The 21,525-nt window shown below is 37.7% G+C and overlaps 1 protein-coding gene across 1 annotated transcript; it reads right to left on the reverse strand.

The window, feature by feature from the left end:
• Positions 1-308: 308 nt before the first annotated feature.
• Positions 309-8,098, reverse strand: LOC307126650 (uncharacterized protein). Its single transcript, XM_079817280.1, has 3 exons — positions 8,037-8,098; positions 6,718-6,850; positions 309-2,032 (listed from the first exon to the last, which is right to left on the reverse strand). Exons 2-3 carry the CDS (start codon positions 6,800-6,802, stop codon positions 531-533), a joined length of 1,587 nt encoding a protein of 528 aa, XP_079673406.1. The 5' UTR covers positions 6,803-6,850; positions 8,037-8,098; the 3' UTR covers positions 309-530.
• Between the last annotated feature and the right edge of the window lie 13,427 nt (positions 8,099-21,525).

Here is a 21,525-nt window from a genome sequence, read left to right on the forward strand (position 1 = left end):
TCAAAATTGATTAAATTCCTTATTTTCCTCCAAATTCCACAAACAATACCCCATAATGACAACGTGAAATAAGTTTGTTTGAAATCTTTGCAAATGTATTAATAATAAAAATTGATGTACATATGTAACCATATACATAAGTATTCACAGCCTGCAAGCAAGTTGTCACATTCGTTGTGTTGACGGAAGCTACCCCATTTTCAGGCGCTGCGTAATATCAGCACACTGAATTTAGTAATATTTATGTATACATTATCTTGTGAATGCCAGCAGACCGAAAGTAAAGAGATGACTCAGAAGACTTGTGTGAGGATCCATATGCATAGTGTTTAATGGGTAAGACAAAAGCAGGGTCAGAAAATGTTGCAAATAAAAGAAGTAAACATCGCCAAATCACTTGTGATGAACATGCCAGGGTGAAGCTTCACCTGTTCAGAAAAGCATCTGATACAGGTCACATTTAAGGGTCATGTGAACTGCCTAGAAAAAAATAAAATGCATTTGAGCAGATAATCAGATTTGGCCCACATTCAGCTGCGATGTGAACGTAGCCTTAATTTAACACACATCCGTATTTTCTGGTGCCATTTTAAATTGCCAAGCCATTTGAAACGCCTTCCACACAAAGAACATGAATAAGTTCTCACATATGCATGACTTTTCATATGTATCTGTAAGTGTGCTGGCAAAATAAATTTTTTATGACACTTATCACAATTAAATGATCTTCCTACGGAGTGGATGCACAGGTGATTTTTGAAATTGCTCCTTTTTCTAAACCTCTTGCCACACTCTAAACACTGCATTTTCTTTCCAGAATGACTTTGCAAATGGCGTTTTAGGTCTCTTTGATATGGGAAACTCCTCTCACACTGAAGACACTTGAAAAGCTTCTCTCCAGTGTGAAGTCTCATGTGAGTCTTAAGGGTTTTTTTAAATCTGAAATTTTTTCCACACTGAGGGCATTTGAAAGTATTTTTTCTGCTGTGCCGGGATATAACATGTCTGTTAAAGCTTTTTAGGGTACGACAACATCTTCCACACTCATGACATATAAAACTGTTCTCTCTTGAATGAATCCTCAAGTGCTCATTTAGGGTTACTTTACGTGTGAAACTCTTCCCACACTGATCACATGAGAATGGCTTCTCTCCAGTGTGAATGCTCATGTGATACCTAAGACTTAGTTCCCGTGTGAAGCCCTTCCCACACAGTTTGCAAGTGTAAGGACTTTCTCCGGTGTGATTTCTCATGTGAACGTAAAGGGATTTTTTATATGTGAAACTCTGGCCGCACTGAGTGCATGTGTAAGGCTTCTCTCCAGTGTGAAGTCTCATGTGGATTTTAAGGTTTCCTTTTTCAGTGAAACTTTTTCCACACTGATGACATTCAAAACAGTTCTCTCTTGAGTGAATCTTCATGTGGTTATTAAGGGTCACTTTACGTCTGAAACTCTTTCCACACTGATCACATCTGAACGACTTCTCTCCAGTGTGAATGTCCATGTGATATTTTAGGTTGAGTTCTGCTGTGAAACTCTTTCCACACAGTTTGCAAGTGTAAGGCTTCTCTCCAGTGTGAATTCTTATGTGCCGTTCAAGGGCTCCTTTTTGAGTGAAAGTCTTTCCACACTGTAGACAGGTGTAAGGCTTCTCTCCATTGTGAATTCCCATGTGGACTTTAAGGTTTCCTTTTTGAGTAAAGCTCTTTCCACACTGTTGGCAGGTGAAATCATTCTCTCCATTGTGAATTCCCATGTGGACTTCCCTCTCCTCTTTCAGTGGCATCTCTCCATTGTGAATTCCCATGTGGACTCTAAGGTCTTCAGGTTGACTGAAACCTGCTCCACACTCAAAGCAGGTGAAATAAAATCCAGTTCCTGTATTCTGAGATCTTTTTCGTGAGGAAGTCTTTTTAGTTTGCGAGGAACTACATATTTTTTCTCTCATTATGAAAGCATTATGTTTCTCATACCGATTTTTCTCTTCCTTTTCATTCGGGACTTCACCCTCCTCTTTCAGTGCCATCAGGTCTAAGGCGAAAAAGACATGTAAAGCATCAAAAACCAAAAACATGTATGCTAGATCCCATAACTACTATGCAAGGTGTTTCCTGTAATCTCACAACCTCTTCTCAATATTGTCAACTCTTTTCTTTATTTAAAACATAACATGGCAGTTATCAAACCCATTATAAAAAAAAAATTAAAAAAACCCAGTCGTCCAGGGGGACTGGTTAATTACAGACGGAGCTTAAATCTGACATTTATGTCTACAATATTAGAAAAATGTCCTCTAAACTATGATCAGTCATGCAGAGTAATGGTATGTGTTTAAAAAAAAAAAATTCAGCCAGGATTTAAGCCCTATTGCTGCATAGATGCTTATTTAAGTTCTTTCATCAACACAGACCACAACATTCTCTTGGGCATCTTGAGAATTGTTGCCATTTTTGGACAAGCATTACCATGGTTCAGGTCTATCTATCCAACTGCCAATGTTCACTCTAAGCTGCGCCCTTCTTATGTCTCAACTGCGCAGAAAGAATCAAATGCCACCCAGAAGACAGACGCCAACTGTGTGGGGAAATCCATTTGATTGTAATCTAAATAAGAAATAATTGCAGTGCTCTGGGTCAACCATTATAGTTAGTACTGATGAATGCGGCAGTGAGCCAAATCAGTCGCCATTCTTTAAAGGGGGGGTGAAATGCTGTTTCATGCATACTGATCTTTTGGCACTGTTAAAGACTTGGATTCCCATGCTAAACATGGACACAGGTTCAAAAGCTAAGGTGGACGTTTGATGGGAGTATTTCTTTGCCAAAATTAGTACTTCCTGTTAGTCATAAGTTTCGGAAAGTTTTTTTCGATCATGGGTCCGCTTGACGTCAACAGGGCGGAATTTCCTTGTATGGGCCGTACGGACAATTCTACCGGAAGAGCGCGCGAGAGAGAGAGAGAGAGAGCGTCAAAGCAATAGGCTACGCCCATCAAAGCGCTGGCTCGTACAGATGGAATTTGCTTTTCCGGATCAACAACTGAGTTGCGCAAATATTTATGTCTGTTCCCTGCATTTCGGTGCCGATTGTTTTATAAACAAGGCCCAGTTCGACGCCGGATTTTCAGATCGCCTAATACTGAAGGATGGAGCGGTCCCAGCGATAAAGGTCCCAACGTTGGAACCGCAGGTTTGACTGCTTCAAATGTCTGTTTTTGCCTATGCCCATCAAGTAGCACAAACATGATCACGTATTGATCAATGGAGCATGCAATGTATAGTGTGTGTACATTTGTTTAGCTGGCCACTATATGTGTATGTTTGTGTATTGTAAAAGCACTCCAAACAACAATACACAAAGAATGGGGAAATATGTTGAACTAAATAAGCGCGCTTCTTCATTCAAATGCGCTACTATTCCATGTCTTTCTATGTAAACACTAGCCTGACGCGCAAAACCAGTCCGCTTACTACAAATCATGTCTTCACAAACCACGCGTAAACACACACACACACACACACACACACACACACACACACACACACACACACACACACACACACACATTGTAACACTCGCGCTTGACATGGTGTTCTAAATAACACAAGCCGCTAAACATATTATATAGTTAGTGTAACTTATACCACATAGAGATGTCCTGCTCTAGTCGTTTTTGCTGCTCCTCCTGTTCAACTTCAGCCTCTGGGTCTGATTCCGGATCATAGATGTATGGATGTATCCGATTAAAAGCCATTTTTTATGTTGAATAAAGTTTTTCCCGGCTTTTAGGGATGACGCAGCTTTCAGACGAACTCAACACAGTAACAGCGGCGCGCGCTCGACATTCTTTAGCTCCGCCCACACGATACGCCCCCAGCCGCACGGCTTTTTCCGGAAAGACTCGGAACAGCGCATCTTTCTTTTATAATTATAATAAAAATAAAGACTTTTCGGAGATATGCAGGATGCAGTGCTACTCTATAGGTACTCAAGATTGACATGAGACTGACTGAAACTGAGTGTTTCCCCCCCCCTTTAATGTTTGTTGACCAAATAGCTCAATCCCAGCAAACGCAAAGACATGAAAATTAAAACGTTATGTTTTAAAGAGTGGCTTGATTAAGTGGTGGAAATAACAATGGGCACAGCACTGTAACAAAACTCTGAGACATTTACAATTAAACTAACAAATTTGAAATATATTATTTAATTGTGAATTCAGCAAGCTGTTTTTGAGATTTCAGTATTCCCTTATTCAAGAAAATAGGACTTGGTCTTGGATGCCCGAAATAGGTGGTGTTGCAAACATGGCCGCCAAGTGAACAGACTTGCATTGAAAGGGACTTTGGTATAGTGTTAATAATTATTTTTAGGCTACATTCATTATTTATTTATTTTCCTAATTAAGTAACATATAATAACAGATGCCCAACTTCAAGCAACTTGTTTCATGCCAAATAAAACCATTTTAATTAGGACCCTCATTTGAAATACTTCCAAAAATATCATTCATTTCTGTAGAGGTAGTAGGGGTGTGACGAGATCTCGTGCCACGAGATCTCGCGAGACTAAACTGTGACGAGATTTCCTCTCGAGGTGAAAAGCGGTCTCGTGTCATATTGTCTTGACAGGGCGTGAGGGTGAAGTTAAGATAGAATATGCCAAGGCTACATTTACATTACGCCTCCACTCTCGTTTTGCTTTGTATATAAAACAAACCAATATAAATGTAAAATAAGTGTATTATGAGTGTGTTTTACGTGTTAGTGAAGTGCTCACATTGAGCATGTGTGTTACATGTTAGTGAACTGCACAGTGGCGGAGAATTCGTTTTATATTTTAAAATGTGCGTACAGCACCACCGCTCCCTATTCACAGAATATGCGCGATCACGAAATTAATATTGAAAGTAAATGGCGATTTCGCAAAGTAAAAATAGCATTCAAACTAGGGATGGGTCGCGATTTTCGAATATTCGATTAGTTATTTAATTATAGAATATCGAATAGTATGTGCGATTATCGTCCAAAAAAAATCCCCATGTTGTCGGTGCTGATGTGGTGCTGACGCGTTCATGTAACCAGAGGCGCTGCCAATAACGCACCTAAAAGCTGCCAGTCAGCTCTCAGGGTGTTTTATACTGGACACGTTTGCTGCGGTCCGAGTCTGATTCTTCCCTCCGCCTCCGCAGCGTTGATCTGGTTTCACACTCAACTTGAACCCTGATGCGTTTGCGTTCATCTTACGTCATCATGGACGTGCACGGGCGTGATAGAAAACAGAACGCGGGTCAATATGGGCTTTTTTCAATTAATTTGGTGCTATTATGTGCAGCTGAGTAAACGACACTTGGGTTTACCGTATGTGTGTCGCTTGAAGGCGGCTTTGCTGCTTGCAAACAGACTCTTTTGAGGAGACGGTGAATTGCCATTAATTTGCTGCCCTGATTGCACTCTATGGCGAATACACTGCAGGCTCGCTCTCGCGATCGTATCTCAGCTAAATCATCAACACTGTCATCTCTTACGTGTATGTTATTGAACTAATGACATTGTAATCGGCTAAAACGCATGCGCTGGTTACTACCCGAGTGTTGTTTGCACATTCACGTGAATCGTGGCACAGCTCCGAGAGCAACCGATCTCCGGTTGTGTGTTCTCGGGTTCGGTACCTCAGTGCACACCAAGCTCTGTAGGTAAGCTTTCACATTAGCAATTTTTCATGCTAACCGTGCCCCATTCCGAACTAAAATGCCAGAGTTAAAACGCCCTGAGACAACAGAAGAATAACACATCGTCTCACGCGCACGCTGTAGACTTGTGGCATTTATCGGTTGCGGTAACTTGGGGCGATGTCACATTACAGTCATATGTTTCAGCATGTTACAATAAATATATGGCTTGAGTTGATATAGCCTATTACCTAATGAATTAAACAGTTTGTTATCCTACAGATTGAGAGTGTGAATGGTCTCTCTCCCTCTCTCTCTGTTTATACGCGTGTAGCCTTTACATGCGGGGGAGGAGTTGCGATTTTCGAATAAAAATCGAATAATTCCCAGCGATCGTCGAATATAATTTTTGCTTGAAATGCCCATCCCTAATTCAAACGCGATTTCAATACGTTACCGCTGTTTGAAAGCGGCTCCCTGAGGCACGCGCATATCTCCCAATATAATCTCGTTGTAACCATCTATTAGCTCTCTATCATGCTTGAAGAAAAATGTGGTCTCTACTTGCACTTTGAATATTGAGTACTTATGGATTATGGTATTATGGTTATTGTTTGCACTTAATATCTATGATCAATTTGTGGGAAGGAGTTCAGTTAGGAGGTCAAAAGAAGCTCATGTGCAGTTCTAAGGTCTGACAATCATACAGGACAGAAGTCAGTCAGTTGAGTTTTTGGCAAAACCTTTACAGTGCTTGTTGTCTTTGACTGCATATGATAATTCATAATCAGAAAGTAGAACTGAAATGACATTCATTACAAGAGGAGTTAAAACATTTCAAATTCACCTGGAAACAATTTTTCTAGTCATGTATTTCGTCATTGAGGATTTCTTTAAAAATAAATACTGTGTAAAAATCTCGTCTCATTCTCGTGAACCTAATCTTATGTCTCGTCTCGTGAGATAAGCGTCTCGTCACACCCCAAAGAGGTAGACATTTGACTGAGGAAAAATGACATGAGTTCAGCTTTGAGAATGAAACCAACCTGTTAGTTTCTCAGTATCTTCTTGTTTCACTGTGAATGTTTCTTCAATCTTCATGTCTTCACTCTCCTCTTTAATAAACGCCATCTTTATAATAGTGTCACATGGATCTCAGCTGCTTCACCAGGAGTTTTTCTGTGGGTTTGGACACTTTCATGATTAAGATGAGAATAATTAACAGAAAGAAAAATAAATCCAAACTAAATCTCTGGGTGCGTCTCAATCAGCTCCCTAGTTCAGCACACTGACGAGACAGACAGTCAGTCAGAGTTAAAGGGATAGTTCACCCAAAAAAGAAAATTCTGTCATTAATTACTTTGTTAATCTTTGGAACACAAATTAAGATATTTTTTTATGAAATTTGAGAGCTTTCTGTCCCTTAATAGACTACACAGTTGAAACTTTGACGCTTCTCGATTATGGCAAAAATCATAATCGTGACTATTTTACTTAATATTGAAATCACGATTATTGGTGGGTGATATGATCAAAGTCTTCTTTCATGATTTGAGTCATTTTAAATACAAGTGAAATTTCACAATTATCAATACTGCAGCAAAACTACTACTAGTTTAATGTAATTAAAAGTCCTCAAAACAGTTACAGAAGTTAACATTAAGCAATACAATAGGAACGAATAAACTAAATTGCAAACCTGACAAAAAAATCCATATGAATCGAGCGGTTTAGTCCAAATTTTCTGAAGAGACTTGATCACTTTATACTATAAACAGATCTGATTAAGACTTTTATTCACATATATAAACATTGATCAACAGCATGAGGGTGAGTAATTGATGACAGAATTTTCATTTTTGGGTGAGCCAAAACAAACAAACAAAAAGACCCTCAAAACTAGCACTGGAAACTAATAAAATAAAACACAAATTATACAGACACTTCATAGGAGGAATTTAAAGAGTTGTAGATTTCAAAACATTTGCTACTGGTTATTCTGGTTAATAAATGTTTGCATGTCGTAGCTTTTGCACTGCATTATACCAACATGTGTCATCAGCGTGCGGTGAGTCTTATTTGACTCTTTTGACGTGGATTTTTCAAAATATCTGTTTCTTCATCAATAATTGACAGTGACCAAATTCGTGTTTACGATAAACTGATTCATAGGGAGCAAAATGAGAAGCAGTTTTTGTGTTACTCATGTGTGGATGTGCTTTACTCACAAGAATAACGTTCATTAATGTTAAATAAGCAATAAAATATTACATCAAATATGAATAATGCACTCGTTTCACATCGTCAGTAAAAGCTATAAGTTTGATTGAGCGATTTGTATCGATTTAGACAATTAAAAACAGACCTTTCTTCAGCCGAATCACAACACACGCAGGGTTGCGGCGCAGCCTTATGACGTCATATCGCATGCCAAAATAAAAGTCCTTCTCCTTTGTAACGTTTTATGGCAGTTGGCAAACCAGTTTATGGTGCATATTCAGCCACCTACTTAGATGGAGTGTGGAGAATTGACGCTGAATAAAAATGTTTATATATATATAAAATTGTAAAAGTAAGAAATATTTGTATACTTAATAAGCCTTAAATCTTGTTTCTATTTTTTTTTTAATGCTAAGCAGCACTCTTGAATCTTCATTCAACTAAATCTGCATTGACATCTGAGTAATATACAGTAGCTCTTATATATGGATATATATATCCACATTTACAAAATTCAAATAGTTGTACCATATTATGGTACAACTATTTGAATTTTGTAAATGTGGATTATAGGCGAGTGTAATTTAACAAAATGTAATATTATGTGGCATTTTACATACTTGACTTAACTTGAACATTGAACATTTGAAATGTAACAATTTTATAAACATGTATTTGTTCTGAATTTTTAGACTGCAAATATCCAGTTTTTTAAAAAATATACTTCAAGTTTTCAAGATGAAGAATACATTTGGAATGATCAAATTCAATATTCTAAAATTCTATTCAAATCGTACAGAAAGTAGGTCAGAGGGAAGAGTAGAGGGTCTCAGAAAAGTTAAACAGAGCATTTGGTCAATGTAGGCCTATTTCATAATATAAGACTGGAAGTAGGTAAGAGATACTTCGGGTCATGCCGCTGATCACCCTTCATTGTCAAAATAGACTGTGAACAGCTTGTTTTCTCTCAGTCATTAATAATAATAAAAATAAATTTTATAATGCGCTTTTCTAAAAACCCCAAAAGCGCTACAAACAATAACAAATAAAATACAAAAATAATCCAGTCCAAAGAAATTATAAAATCATAAAATAACTATTACAGTATAACACAATATAATTCTAATCATGGCAATCTATACAAGCAATTTTGAAAAGATGAGTTTTTAACAGCTTCTTGAAACTGGGTTATGTGGGAGCATCTCTAACAGTGAGAGGAAGTGCAATCCACAACCTGGGTGCAGCGACAGAGAAAGCTCTCTCCCCCATAGATTTTAATCTACAGGGAGGCTGCTGAAGAGGCACGGTTGCCTTGTACCGTGCCCGAGCGCGATTGTCACCCATTACTTCAGGTTGAATGATTCAGATTGGCTAAGTGAAAATAGATAGTCATGGTAAATTTCCACACATTGTCAGTTAATCAGATGTTCGTCTCCATAGATCCCTTGTTGACGTTTTCACCCCGGAATTAGGCACATGTGGCCTTCCAGGTCTGGAGCAGGCGCCAGCTTGCCCAGAAAACAAGTCTACCCATCTCCTAGGATGCACACACTACACAGATACACAGTCTTTCCAAGGTTGGAGTTGGTGAGATCTGGTCCCAACCAGAGAAAGTTTTCCAAAACATACTGATAACATGTGCTTTTCTCTCAGGGAGAGATACAGACAATAGCACAGCCCATATTCATCTTGATTGTTTAGGGTTTCAGTAAAAGGAAATATAAAATTAAATAAAATTTAATTAAATAAAGAAATAACATGAAAGACAAATCCATATTTCATCTCTGGAAGCCGGGCTAAATGAGCAATCTCTGTTACTGCATTCCTGTCTAGTTGGAGGTGTGTGATGCCTCTAAAATCCAAACACACGACAACATGTTCAAGAAATCAAGTGTTTTGGCGAAACATCACACACAACCAGGACAGACCCTCAGTCACCACTCAGAGGACCAAATACAAACTTTAGAAATTATAAAGGAAGAAACAATCATTGGTCCTATTGATATAAGCAAACTCATAACTGGAAAGAATCATTAAAATCATAATTATATAGGAGGATGACTATTGATTGAGGCTTTGATTATACATTTAAGCGGTAGTGGATTTCAGAATCCATCTTTCAACGTACAACAACAAACATACTTATGACAAATAAATAAATTAATAATACAATTTAATAAAGGTCACACACTTGATCTGGTGTGTTCTGTTGGGGTGGATATGACATGCTAGATAGCAGTGTATTAGTGATGAAGGGTGTGGATTCTGAAAATCACTGCCGCTTCAAAAAATATATATATATATATATATACACACACACTCACCTAAAGGATTATTAGGAACACCATACTAATACTGTGTTTGACCCCCTTTCGCCTTCAGAACTGCCTTAATTATACGTGGCATTGATTCAACAAGGTGCTGAAAGCATTCTTTAAAAATGTTGGCCCGTATTGATAGGATAGCATCTTGCAGCTGATGGAGATTTGGGGATGCACATCCAGGGCACGAAGCTCCCGTTCCACCACATCCCAAAGATGCTCTATTTGGTTGAGATCTGGTGACTGTGGGAGCCATTTTAGTACAGTGAACTCATTGTCATGTTCAAGAAACCAATTTGAAATGATTGGAGCTTTGTGGCATGGTGCATTATCCTGCTGGAAGTAGCCATCAGAGGATGGGTACATGGTGGTCATAAAGGGATGGACATGGTCAGAAACAATGCTCAGGTAGGCCGTGGCATTTAAACGATGCCCAATTGGCACTAAGGGGCCTAAAATGTGCCAAGAAAACATCCCCCACACCATTACACCACCACCACCAGCCTACACAGTGGTAACAAGGCATGATGGATCCATGTTCTCATTCTGTTTACGACAAATTCTGACTCTACCATCTGAATGTCTCAACAGAAATCGAGACTCATCAGACCAGGCAACATTATTCCAGTCTTCAACTGTCCAATTTTGGTGAGCTTGTGCAAATTGTCGCCTCTTTTTCCTATTTGTAGTAGAGATGAGTGGTACCCGGTGGGGTCTTCTGCTGTTGTGGCCCATCCGCCTCAAGGTTGTGCGTCTTGTGGCTTCACAAATGCTTTGCTGCATACCTCGGTTGTAACGAGTGGTTATTTCAGTCAAAGTTGCTCTTCTATCAGCTTGAATCAGTCGCCCCATTCTCCTCTGACCTCTAGCATCAACAAGGCATTTTCGCCCACAGGACTGCTGCATACCGGATGTTTTTCCCTTTTCACACCATTCTTTGTAAACCCTAGAAATGGTTGTGCGTGAAAATCCCAGTAACTGAGCAGATTGTGAAATACTCAGACCAGCCCGTCTGGCACCAACAACCATGCCACGCTCAAAATTGCTTAAATGACCTTTCTTTCCCATTCTGACATTCAGTTTGGAGTTCAGGAGATTGTCTTGACCGGGACCACACCCCTAAATGCATTGAAGCAACTGCCATGTGATTGGTTGATTAGATAATTGCATTAATGAGAAATTGAACAGGTGTTCCTAATAATCCTTTAGGTGTGTGTGTATATATATATATATATATATATATATATATATATATATATATATATATATATATATATATATATATATATATATATATATATATATATATATATATAAATAAATAATGGATCCTTCTACATATTAAGATGATTTCTTCTAGTTTGATTGTTCTCTAAAGTATTATATGTTTTTATTTATATTATATTATATTCATTTTATATTATTTCCTTTTACTGAAACACTAAAGAAAAATATGAATATTGTCTGTACTATTGCCTGTACTTCTCTCTGAGGAGAAGAACATGTTATCTGTATGTTTTGGAGAACTATGTTGTTTTCAGTTGACGCTCCACCATAAACTGTGTATCTGTGTATGTGCGCAGTATTCTGTGTTACAGATCAGTATTGGAGGTGGATTGCGGGCATCCTAAAAGATGAGGGGCTTGTTGTTCTGGACAAGCTGGCGCCTGCTCCAGAATCTGGAAGGTCATGACGTGCCTAATTCCGGGGTGAAAGCGTCAACAAGTGATATCTGTACACGTGAATCTGATTAACTGACAATGTGTGGAAATTTACCAAGACTGTCCATCTTCTCTGAGCCAATCAAAATCATTCCACATGACAATAATGACGTGGTAAGACCTTGAAAACAGTATAACTGTTCAGAAATTGTATGTACGATAGGTGGAGGCGGGGAGACTGTTAGACAGAGCGCGGCCTACGAACTCCTTGTGAGACTTGACGCTGGCTTCTGCTGATGAAACTGGAAACTATTCTTCAGTAATTTTTTCTTGAATTAATCTAACTCCTGATTCTTGGTCTTCATTATTCACTTCTGGTCCTGGGTCCTAAGCTGTTACCCTAACAACGTTTTGTTGGCAGTTTTCAGGGAATTGTGAAAAGATCAAAATTGGACAAAGGTTACAAATTCTTTTTGAGCAATTTATTTTTATTATCAAGGTATGTATTATATTAAGCATATTCATTTATATATAGGTTATGAAAAAATATTAAGCAGCAGAACTGTTTCCAACACTCATAATGAATCAGAATATTAGAATGATTTCTGAAGGATCATGTGACACTGAAGACTGGAGTAACGATCCTGAAAATTCAGCTTTGCATCACAGAAATAAATTATTATTTTAAAGTATAATAATTTGAAAACCAAAATTTTTTAATTGTAATAATAAATATATATATATATATATATATATATATATATATATATATATATATATATATATATATATATATATATATATATATATATATATATATATATATATATATATATATATATATATATTTATTTATTTATTTATTACATGCATACACAAAACAGTTAACGTTTATTGAAATTAATAAAACAGTTTTTACAGTTAACTGTTACGAACTTCATAGTAGGCTATTACTAATATTTTGATGTTTATATGTAGTTTTAACTTCTATAAAATATTAAATGATATGTACTGATATAACATAATATGTATACAATGTAATACATGAGCTTAAATATGATTGTACTGTCTTGTTTATTGAATAGATCATGTAATGCTTAATTTCGTTTCATCTCATAGGACACTTTGGGTCCATCATCGATCTAGTGTGTGGTGGGAGCATGTCCTAACCAGCTGGAGAAACTATGAATGGTGCAAGAACTTTAGGATGAAGAGGACCACATTCATGCAGCTATGTGATATCCTCAGGCCACATCTTGAAAGACATATCACCAGATTTAGAAGACCATTGTCTGTGGAACAGCAAGTTGCAATATGTATCTGGAGGCTGGCTACAAACCTGGAATTTATGTCACTTTTATTTGGGATTGGAATGTCCACTGCTTGTATGGTAACAAAACAAGTAACATCAGTCATTGTACAGGAATTGCTCCAAATGTACATCAAAACACCTTCTGAGGATGAATTCAAGATCATCATTCAAGGTTTTCGTGACCGTTGGGGCTTCCCACAATGTGGTGGGGCTATAGATGGTACCCACATTGGCATTGTATGTTCACCCGACAGCCCTGCAGACTACTATAACCGTAAAGGTTTCTATTCAGTAATTCTACAAGGGGTAGTAGACCATCGGATGAGGTTTTGGGACATAAATGTAGGCTGGCCAGGCAAAGTTCACGATGCCCGGGTGTTTGGAAATTCGTCACTGTACGAGCGGAGACACAGTGGTACACTGCTCCCCAGGTGCACAGAGAGGTTTCAAGATGTTGATGTGCCTGTACTGTTATTAGGGGATGCAGCATATCCACTTCAAAATTGGTTAATGAAACCATACCCAGAAAATAGGGGAACAACACCGGCACAGGCTGTCTTCAACCACAGGCTAAGCAAGGCACGGATGACTGTGGAGAGGGCTTTTGGCCGTCTCAAGGGAAGATGGCGGTGCTTGATGAAATGATACGACTGCAACATCAAAAACATTAACACTACAATCACGGCATGTTGTGTTCTTCACAATTTTTGTGAAATTCATAATGAGGATTATGATGAAGAAAATGATGCAGTAAATGAGTCCTGCGAATCAAATGGCCTTGAGTCAAGCAACACTGCCAACTCAATTAGAGATGCCCTATGTTCCTATTTTTCAAGTGTTTAGAAATTGTGGGTTAATTTGTTGGACCAAAAATGTTTCAAAAACAAGAAAGTATTTTATTTAACTGTTTTATAGTTCATAAGTTAAAAATTGCTTGACTGCATTTTTCCTTATTATTAATTTAATTTTGTATTCCATTTACTTAAGGTTATTGTATGAAATATAGTTAAAGATATCTGTAAAATCACTACTTCATACTCTTTATGTGAGCTAGAGAAATGGACTCTATGCATTGTTGTATTGTATTGTTTCTTAATTTGACAACTCATGTTGCAGTTTTGTATGACAACTTTGTTCCATTTAAAGTTAATCTGTCACTAAAAAAAGAAGGGATACAAGAAACTTTTCAGAACTTTTCAATAAAGCTTTTCTTTTATTGAAAGTGCAATAAGCAGTCCTGGGGCCTATACCATGAACGTAGTTGAACAAACTCAGGGTTACAGGATTGGTTTTGAGTTGACAAAACCAAACCGATGCAATCAGGCTTTATTGGTACCATGACGCAGCTCATCAACTTTCTCTGTCAACTCAGGCTTTGATCCTTAAGCTATGATTACTTCACGCGCGCGCGTGCACACAAAAGAGTGACGTCGGCACTAAACAACCAATCGCGTTCGATATGGATAGAGCGAGAGCCATATATTTTTCCGCGGAGGAGCAAGAGCTTATACTTATACAGAAATATGAAGAATATAAAAGTGTATTTCAAGCACGCAGTAACACTGTCTCTGCTGCCAAAGCAAGAGGAGAATGTTGGAGGAAAATTGCTGATTGCATTAATGCGTAAGTAAAAAAAAAAAAATTATCAAAAATAAAACATTCTAGGCTTTAGGTCATTCATGTAAAATTATGTGTATATACACTGCAAAATAATGCTCTTCTTACTTAGTAATTTTGTCTTGTTTCTAGTCTAAATATCTAAAAATTCTTAAATCAAGATGCGTTTACTAGATAATTACATGACATAAGATATGTTTTCTAGAACATTTCTGTTTTGTCCCAAACAGAAATAAGATTATTTTCCTCACCCCATTGGCAGATAATTTAGCTTGTTTTAAGCAAAAACTCACTTTATTTTGATTTTATTTTTAAGAAAACAAATAAATCCTATGTCACTTAATTAACTAGTAAATGCATCTTGATTTAATCATTTTGGAAACAAGAAAAAATACTAAATAAGAAGAGCATTTTTTGCAGTGTAATGCGGCCTATATGTATGTGTTCGCTTGTAACACTTTACAATAAGGTTGTATCTGTTAAAATAAGTTAATGCATAAGCTAACATGAACTAACAATGAACAATAGTTTTGCATTTATTATTCTTTGTTAATGGTAATGGCAAAACCATTGTTCATGTTACTTCACTGTGCATTAGGCCTCAATAATGTTAACAGTTACAACTTTTGATTTAAAAAATGTTTTAAATGCTAAAATGAAATGAGTATACATACATATGTACGTACGTGTGAATGTATAGGCTATTACATCCTAAAAAAATGATATTCATTGACTTTTAGATGCAACCCCAACTCCAAACGTTCTTGGCAGCAGATCAAGACAAAATATAAAAATATAATTCAAAGTGGTGAGTATTTACCACAACCTTTTATTATTTTTGTGAACATTTTATCATAAAAACTTGTTTGCAGCAAACAGAAAAAAGTGTGACCTCCGTAAAACTGGGGGAGGGCCACCTCCTCCTGAATACACTGTGGCGGAGGAGTTGGCTCTGAGTAACAATAAGGGGAGGCCGATTATGGATGGCATTAAAGATGCTGTGCAATCTGACCCTGGTGCTGGCTCCTCTAAGCAAGTGACACTGGGTATGTGTGCAATGCATTACTATTTTTTTATTTTTTATTTTATTACTCTAACTTCAAATTTTTCTGCCTCTACGTTCTGCAGTAGAGGGAAATGCAGTGTCCCTATTGAAGCCAGCACACATGCGCACAGTCTCCCACACAGATGTCAGTATGCAACAGACAGAACACCATGAACATAACCTGCTTTATAACAGTTATGCTTTACAATGGCCTACTTTTATTTATTAGGGTGACGCAAATGATGAAGACACTATGTCTGTGTGTTCTGATACAGCTGCTGAGGTGAATGCACTGGGCTTTTTATTATGGCACACATTTGAATGCGTCATAAAAAAGTCACTGGCCCTTACACTTATCTTTTTTTAATTGTAGGATTTTTCACAACCTGCCCCAGAAACTGAGGCCTCTGCTTCAATGGGCTATAGGAGGAATGTGAACAAGGTAATTCTTAAAACCCTTGACCTAAATTAGTCAGTCCTAGTTATGCCACTTTAAAAAAAAAAAAAAATTATATAACCTCCAGAATACTTTAAATGATTGTTTGTGGTGGAATTATGTATCAGGTGGAAACAGACTCTGTCGGGGTCCTTTACAAAAGGAGTCTAGAACTAGACTGTTCCCTAAAGGAGCTGGACTGTGAGCTGAGGAGGCTCCAAATAAAAAATAAAAAAATGGAGATCAAACAGCTGGAAAAACAGATCTCAGTATGTGAACTTATTTAACCAAGTAACACTTTAATATGAACATTCTATATTTATTAATTTAACTTTCTCTTGCTCTTTTTTCCTCCCTAGCCACATGACCAATAAAACCGTTTGAGACCAGTCTGCAGTGTCAATGTGCTTTTATTAAGTCAAATATTGTGTTGGGAATTCCCAAAGTTATTCAATCCGATCAGGGTTCGAACTTCATGTCAAAACAGTTCTCAAAAGCCCTGTGTCAACTTCGAGTAGACTACAATATTTCTAGTGCCTATCATCCGCAGAGTCAAGGAGTTCTTGAGAGGTTTCATCAAACCCTGAAGTCCCTTTTGAGGTCATATTGTGTGGAACTCGATGCGGATTGGGAAAAGGTCTGCCGTGGATGTTATTATCGATACGTGAGGTAATCCAAGAAAGCCTTGGGTTTAGCCCAAATGAATTGGTGTTTGGACATGTAGTGCGAGGACCTACAGCTGTGTTAGCTGAGCAGTGGCGAATGTCTCAACCTTCTGAAAACATTTCTGATTATGTGAATGGATTCCGACGTAGATTGTATGAGGCACGAGCTCTCGCTAAAAAGAAGTTGAGTAAGTCTCAGATAAAAATGCAACAACATTTTGACAGAAAAGCTAAGTTAAGAGAGTTTCAACTGGGTGATCAAGTACTGGCTTTGCTGCCTCTACCTGCCAACCCATTTCAGGCTAAATTTACGGGCCCCTACAGTGTAGTTAAACGTCTTTCCAATAATAATTATCTGTTGAATACTCCTGACCGGAGGGAAAAAGTACAAGTCTGTCATAGTAACCTGTTGAAATTGTATATAGCTCCTGTTCGTTCTGCTACTGTTAACGTGGTAAACTCTTTTCCAGAATCGTCTCCTCTCTTTCCCAGCACGAGTGGGGATTCTTTAGAGAATGCTGATGAAGATGAGTTTTCTTTCTCGAGAAAAAGTCGACGGGCGACTTAAAAACTCTGAGATTCTTCTTAACCTGTCCTCTCATCTTTCTTATTTGACAGAGAAAGAGATGAGTGATGTCACTGAATTGGTGGTGTCATTTCCCTCTCTTTTCCTTGATGTTCCTGGTCGCACTTCTGTCATAGAACATGATATCGATGTAGGAACCTCATGTCCAGTTAAACAGAACGCCTATCGAGTCAATCCTTTTAAAAGAGATTTGCTGAAACAAGAGGTGAACTATCTGCTTACTCATAATCTGGCTGAATCTAGTTTCAGTTCATGGAGTTCTCCTTGTGTTCTAGTATATAAACCTGATGGCTCATATCGGTTCTGCACAGATTATCGAAAACTTAACTCTGTGACAAAGCCGGACTGTTTCCCTTTACCTCGAGTTGATGACTGCGTCGATCATATTGGCTCTGCCCGTTACGTTAGTAAATTCGACCTCTTAAAGGGGTATTGGCAAGTGCCTTTGACTAATCGTGCGAAGGAATTATCTGCCTTCGTTACGCCTGATGCATTCCTGCAGTATACGATAATGCCTTTCGTTCGAAATGCACCTGCGACTTTCCAGCGACTCGTAAACCGTATACTGTATGGAATGTCCGGGTGTGAGGCATATCTTGATGACGTTGTGTTGTATAGGTCTCCTGGTCTGAGCATCTTAACCAGATTAAATAACTTTTTTCTCATTTAGCAAAGGTTAATCTTACAGTTAATCTCGCTAAGTCTGAATTCGCGAAGGCAACCGTTACCTATTTGGGTAAGGTAGTGGGAAATGGTTGTGTAAAGCCTATTGAGACTAAGGTAGAAGCCATTTGTAACTTTCCAGTTCCCACCACTCGTCGTGAATTGCGACGATTTCTCGGCATGGTGGGATATTATCGGAGTTTTTGCGCAAATTTTGCCAGTGTAGTCTCTCCTCTTACCGATTTATTGAGTCCGAAGTTATCTTTTCAGTGGTCTGAGTCCTGTCAGCCGGCTTTCGAAAATTGTAAGGCTTTGCTGGCATGTGCCCCTGTTTTGACAGCTCCGAATTTTGAAAAGTCTTTTAGTCTTGCAATTGATGCGAGTGCTTGCGGTGCGGGCGCTGTTCTCTTGCAGGAAGATTCGAACCAGGTTCAACATCCTGTAAATTACTTTTCTAAAAAATGTAATCGACATCAACAGGTATATTCCACCATTGAGAAAGAGGCTCTTGCCCTAGTGTTGGCTGTACAACATTTTGAGATATATCAAGGGTCAATTGCTGCACCTATTATCATTTATACGGATCATAATCCTTTGGTCTTCCTGAATCGAATGAGGAATCGAAATCAGCGACTTATGCGATGGAGTCTCATTTTACAACCTTTCCATCTTGAGATTAAACATATTCGAGGAAAAGATAATGTTAAAGCTGACACACTTTCTAGAGCGTAATATCATTTCTACGGTGTTTGTTCCTTTTTCTTTGCAGCTCTAGGGCCCAGAGGTGTTAAAGAATGAAGAGCAAATGACGTTCCTTTGGACCACCAGAACTTATTGTGTTCATTCTGGATGGTGTTTAACGGTCTTTTCTTTTGTTTTTAGATTCGTTGCCGAATCTTTTTTTTAGGAGGGAGGTGTTACGACCCTGCGTTCTACTTGCTCGCCTGCTGGTGGCGGTGTTCTTTCAGGAGAGCGTGGGAGATCGCACACCCCTGTTACCTGTTCACCACTTAATTATGGAGAGGATAAAACATTGGATTCAAACACTCCTCTTGACTTCGTCCAGGGGATCGACAGCCTCTGGGGAAGTCACTTGTTTTGCGAACCTTTATTTGTTTACAGCCCATACCAACCTTTTCTGCTCCCCATCTGAATTTTGATTTCTCCCCTTTGATTTTGAACCCTAGACTTCGTTATGTTAAGTTATTTGTATTTTTGAAGACTAATAAAATCTTGCAAGTCATTATTTCGGTGTACTTGTATACTTTATGTACGGTCGAAACGAGCTGGCCGTAACACTGCTACAGTGCAAATAGAAGACTGTGATCTTCGTGAAACCATAAAACCGGTATGTACATTGGTAGCATAATCCGTCATTTGAAAAATTCATAATTGCATTAATTTGTTTTACATTTTAATTTATAGTATTCTACATGGAGCTTTATGGAGAAGCTGAACTCAGTAGCAATATCTGAGTCTTGCTTGGGATTTTCCTGGCCCAACCAAAGAAAAACAGAAGTGGCTTTTTGAGCACCTTTTATCACATGGAGATATACGTTATTTTTTTTTTATTAACCTTCAAATTTCAACATTACTGTTCTATAGCATTCATTATTTTCATGTAACCTAACAAAGAGAAAAAGGTGCCATGTCTGTACTTCCAACAGGAAAAAAAACAGCACTGTATGTGGAAAATGCAGAGAATATATCTGCAAAGAACATTCGGTTACAATTACCTGCTGCCACAAGTGCATGTAAATAACTATTATTGTTTGTTCTTACCTGTTTATTCTTAGCTAACACTTATTTAGTTATTGTTATGTATATTCTTACCCGTTTGGTACCAATTAGTTATTGAAATTTGATGTTTTTTGTTTGAAATAAATGATAAATGATCTACTACTTTGTCTTTTCGTTATAGCACGGTCATATTTATCTAAGCATATTTTGGCATCTTTGTGTAGTCTCACCTAACACGGATATATATTTTTTTAAATTACAATTTTAACTTGTGATAGTCAAAAACTTAAGAGGTCAAATTCATTTTATACAGTGGTTCATAGAGTTCAGCCTATATAGCCATTGAGTACTATAGCCATCTAGTGGCTATTGATATTATTGCTTTTTTTCTTAATTTAATACCAATATATGACACCAGATGCCAGCAAAGACACTTCATCTTTAGGTTTTAACTCTCGGAACTTAGTGGAATGATATTTTTAATGTAGTTAAAGAAATATTAAATATAACATAAAAATAAACATAATTTACATAGAAAATTTGGTACTTTTAGAGGTAAATAAATTCAAAAATACCCCCAAAATAAAAAAAACACCATAAATGGATAGTATAAATTTTATCGAAGACAGTGAAATAACATTTATAATAAATAAAAAATTTGATCACACCTGAGACCTCTGTGCCCACATTTGTCCATGAACGAACAATTAAAGGAACTGTATGTAAGAAATGCATTTCAATTAATCATAAAATGGCCCTGATATGTCACTAGACATTAAGAAATCATGTTAATTTCAAATACTTATATCACTGACAACGGTTGTCCGGCCAAGATATTGTCATTTTAAAAGTGAAGTTCCAGCCCTCAACTGATGTTGATGTTGACATGTAGTGTTTTGGCCTGAAGCACCACCCTCCACCAATCTACCAATCACGAAGTCCGTAGTGTTTCTGCATTCGGGTTGCCAGCTCTGCTCTAGTTACCACAGCTGCTGCTACAAACTTTTTGGATAAACAATGTCTAACTTTACGAAACCTAAACGACCTCGTTATGAATCAGAAAAACGTCGTGACAGTGTCTGAAATAAAACAAGGATTTGTATAGGAGATGCCTTTGAAAGATAGAGACGGCTGAAAACGGAGAATAATTTGAAGACTGATGCCAGCATTGCTAATTTTCTCCTGGACAGGTAAGGTTAATCTATGTTTGGCTAACTTGTACTTAATGTAAATGGACATTTAAAAAAAATTCATGACAGTCGAACAAAGTTATGCATGTTCGTGCAAAGTAATGTTAGGTTAGCGCAGATGGAGGAGGTGGGTCATTGAATTGAAAAGGTAATTGTTTGGTAAATAAAAACGGCGAGTCATCATTGCTAACATTAGTAATGCATTATCAGAGCCCGTTTCTCTGTCATTATGCTGGGACGCTGAGGAAAACAACATTAGTACGCCTATTATGGCAATGTGAAAACTTATTTGAGACAGTAGCCTAACGTTACCTCGGTAAAAATTATTCCTCATTCGTTCTTCGCATATATAGTGGACAAAACATGCTGCAAGTTGACCTGTATGACCATTGCTAATG

This window comes from Gobio gobio, assembly GCF_949357685.1.
Source record: "Gobio gobio genome assembly, chromosome: 5".
Taxonomy (NCBI): domain Eukaryota; kingdom Metazoa; phylum Chordata; class Actinopteri; order Cypriniformes; family Gobionidae; genus Gobio; species Gobio gobio.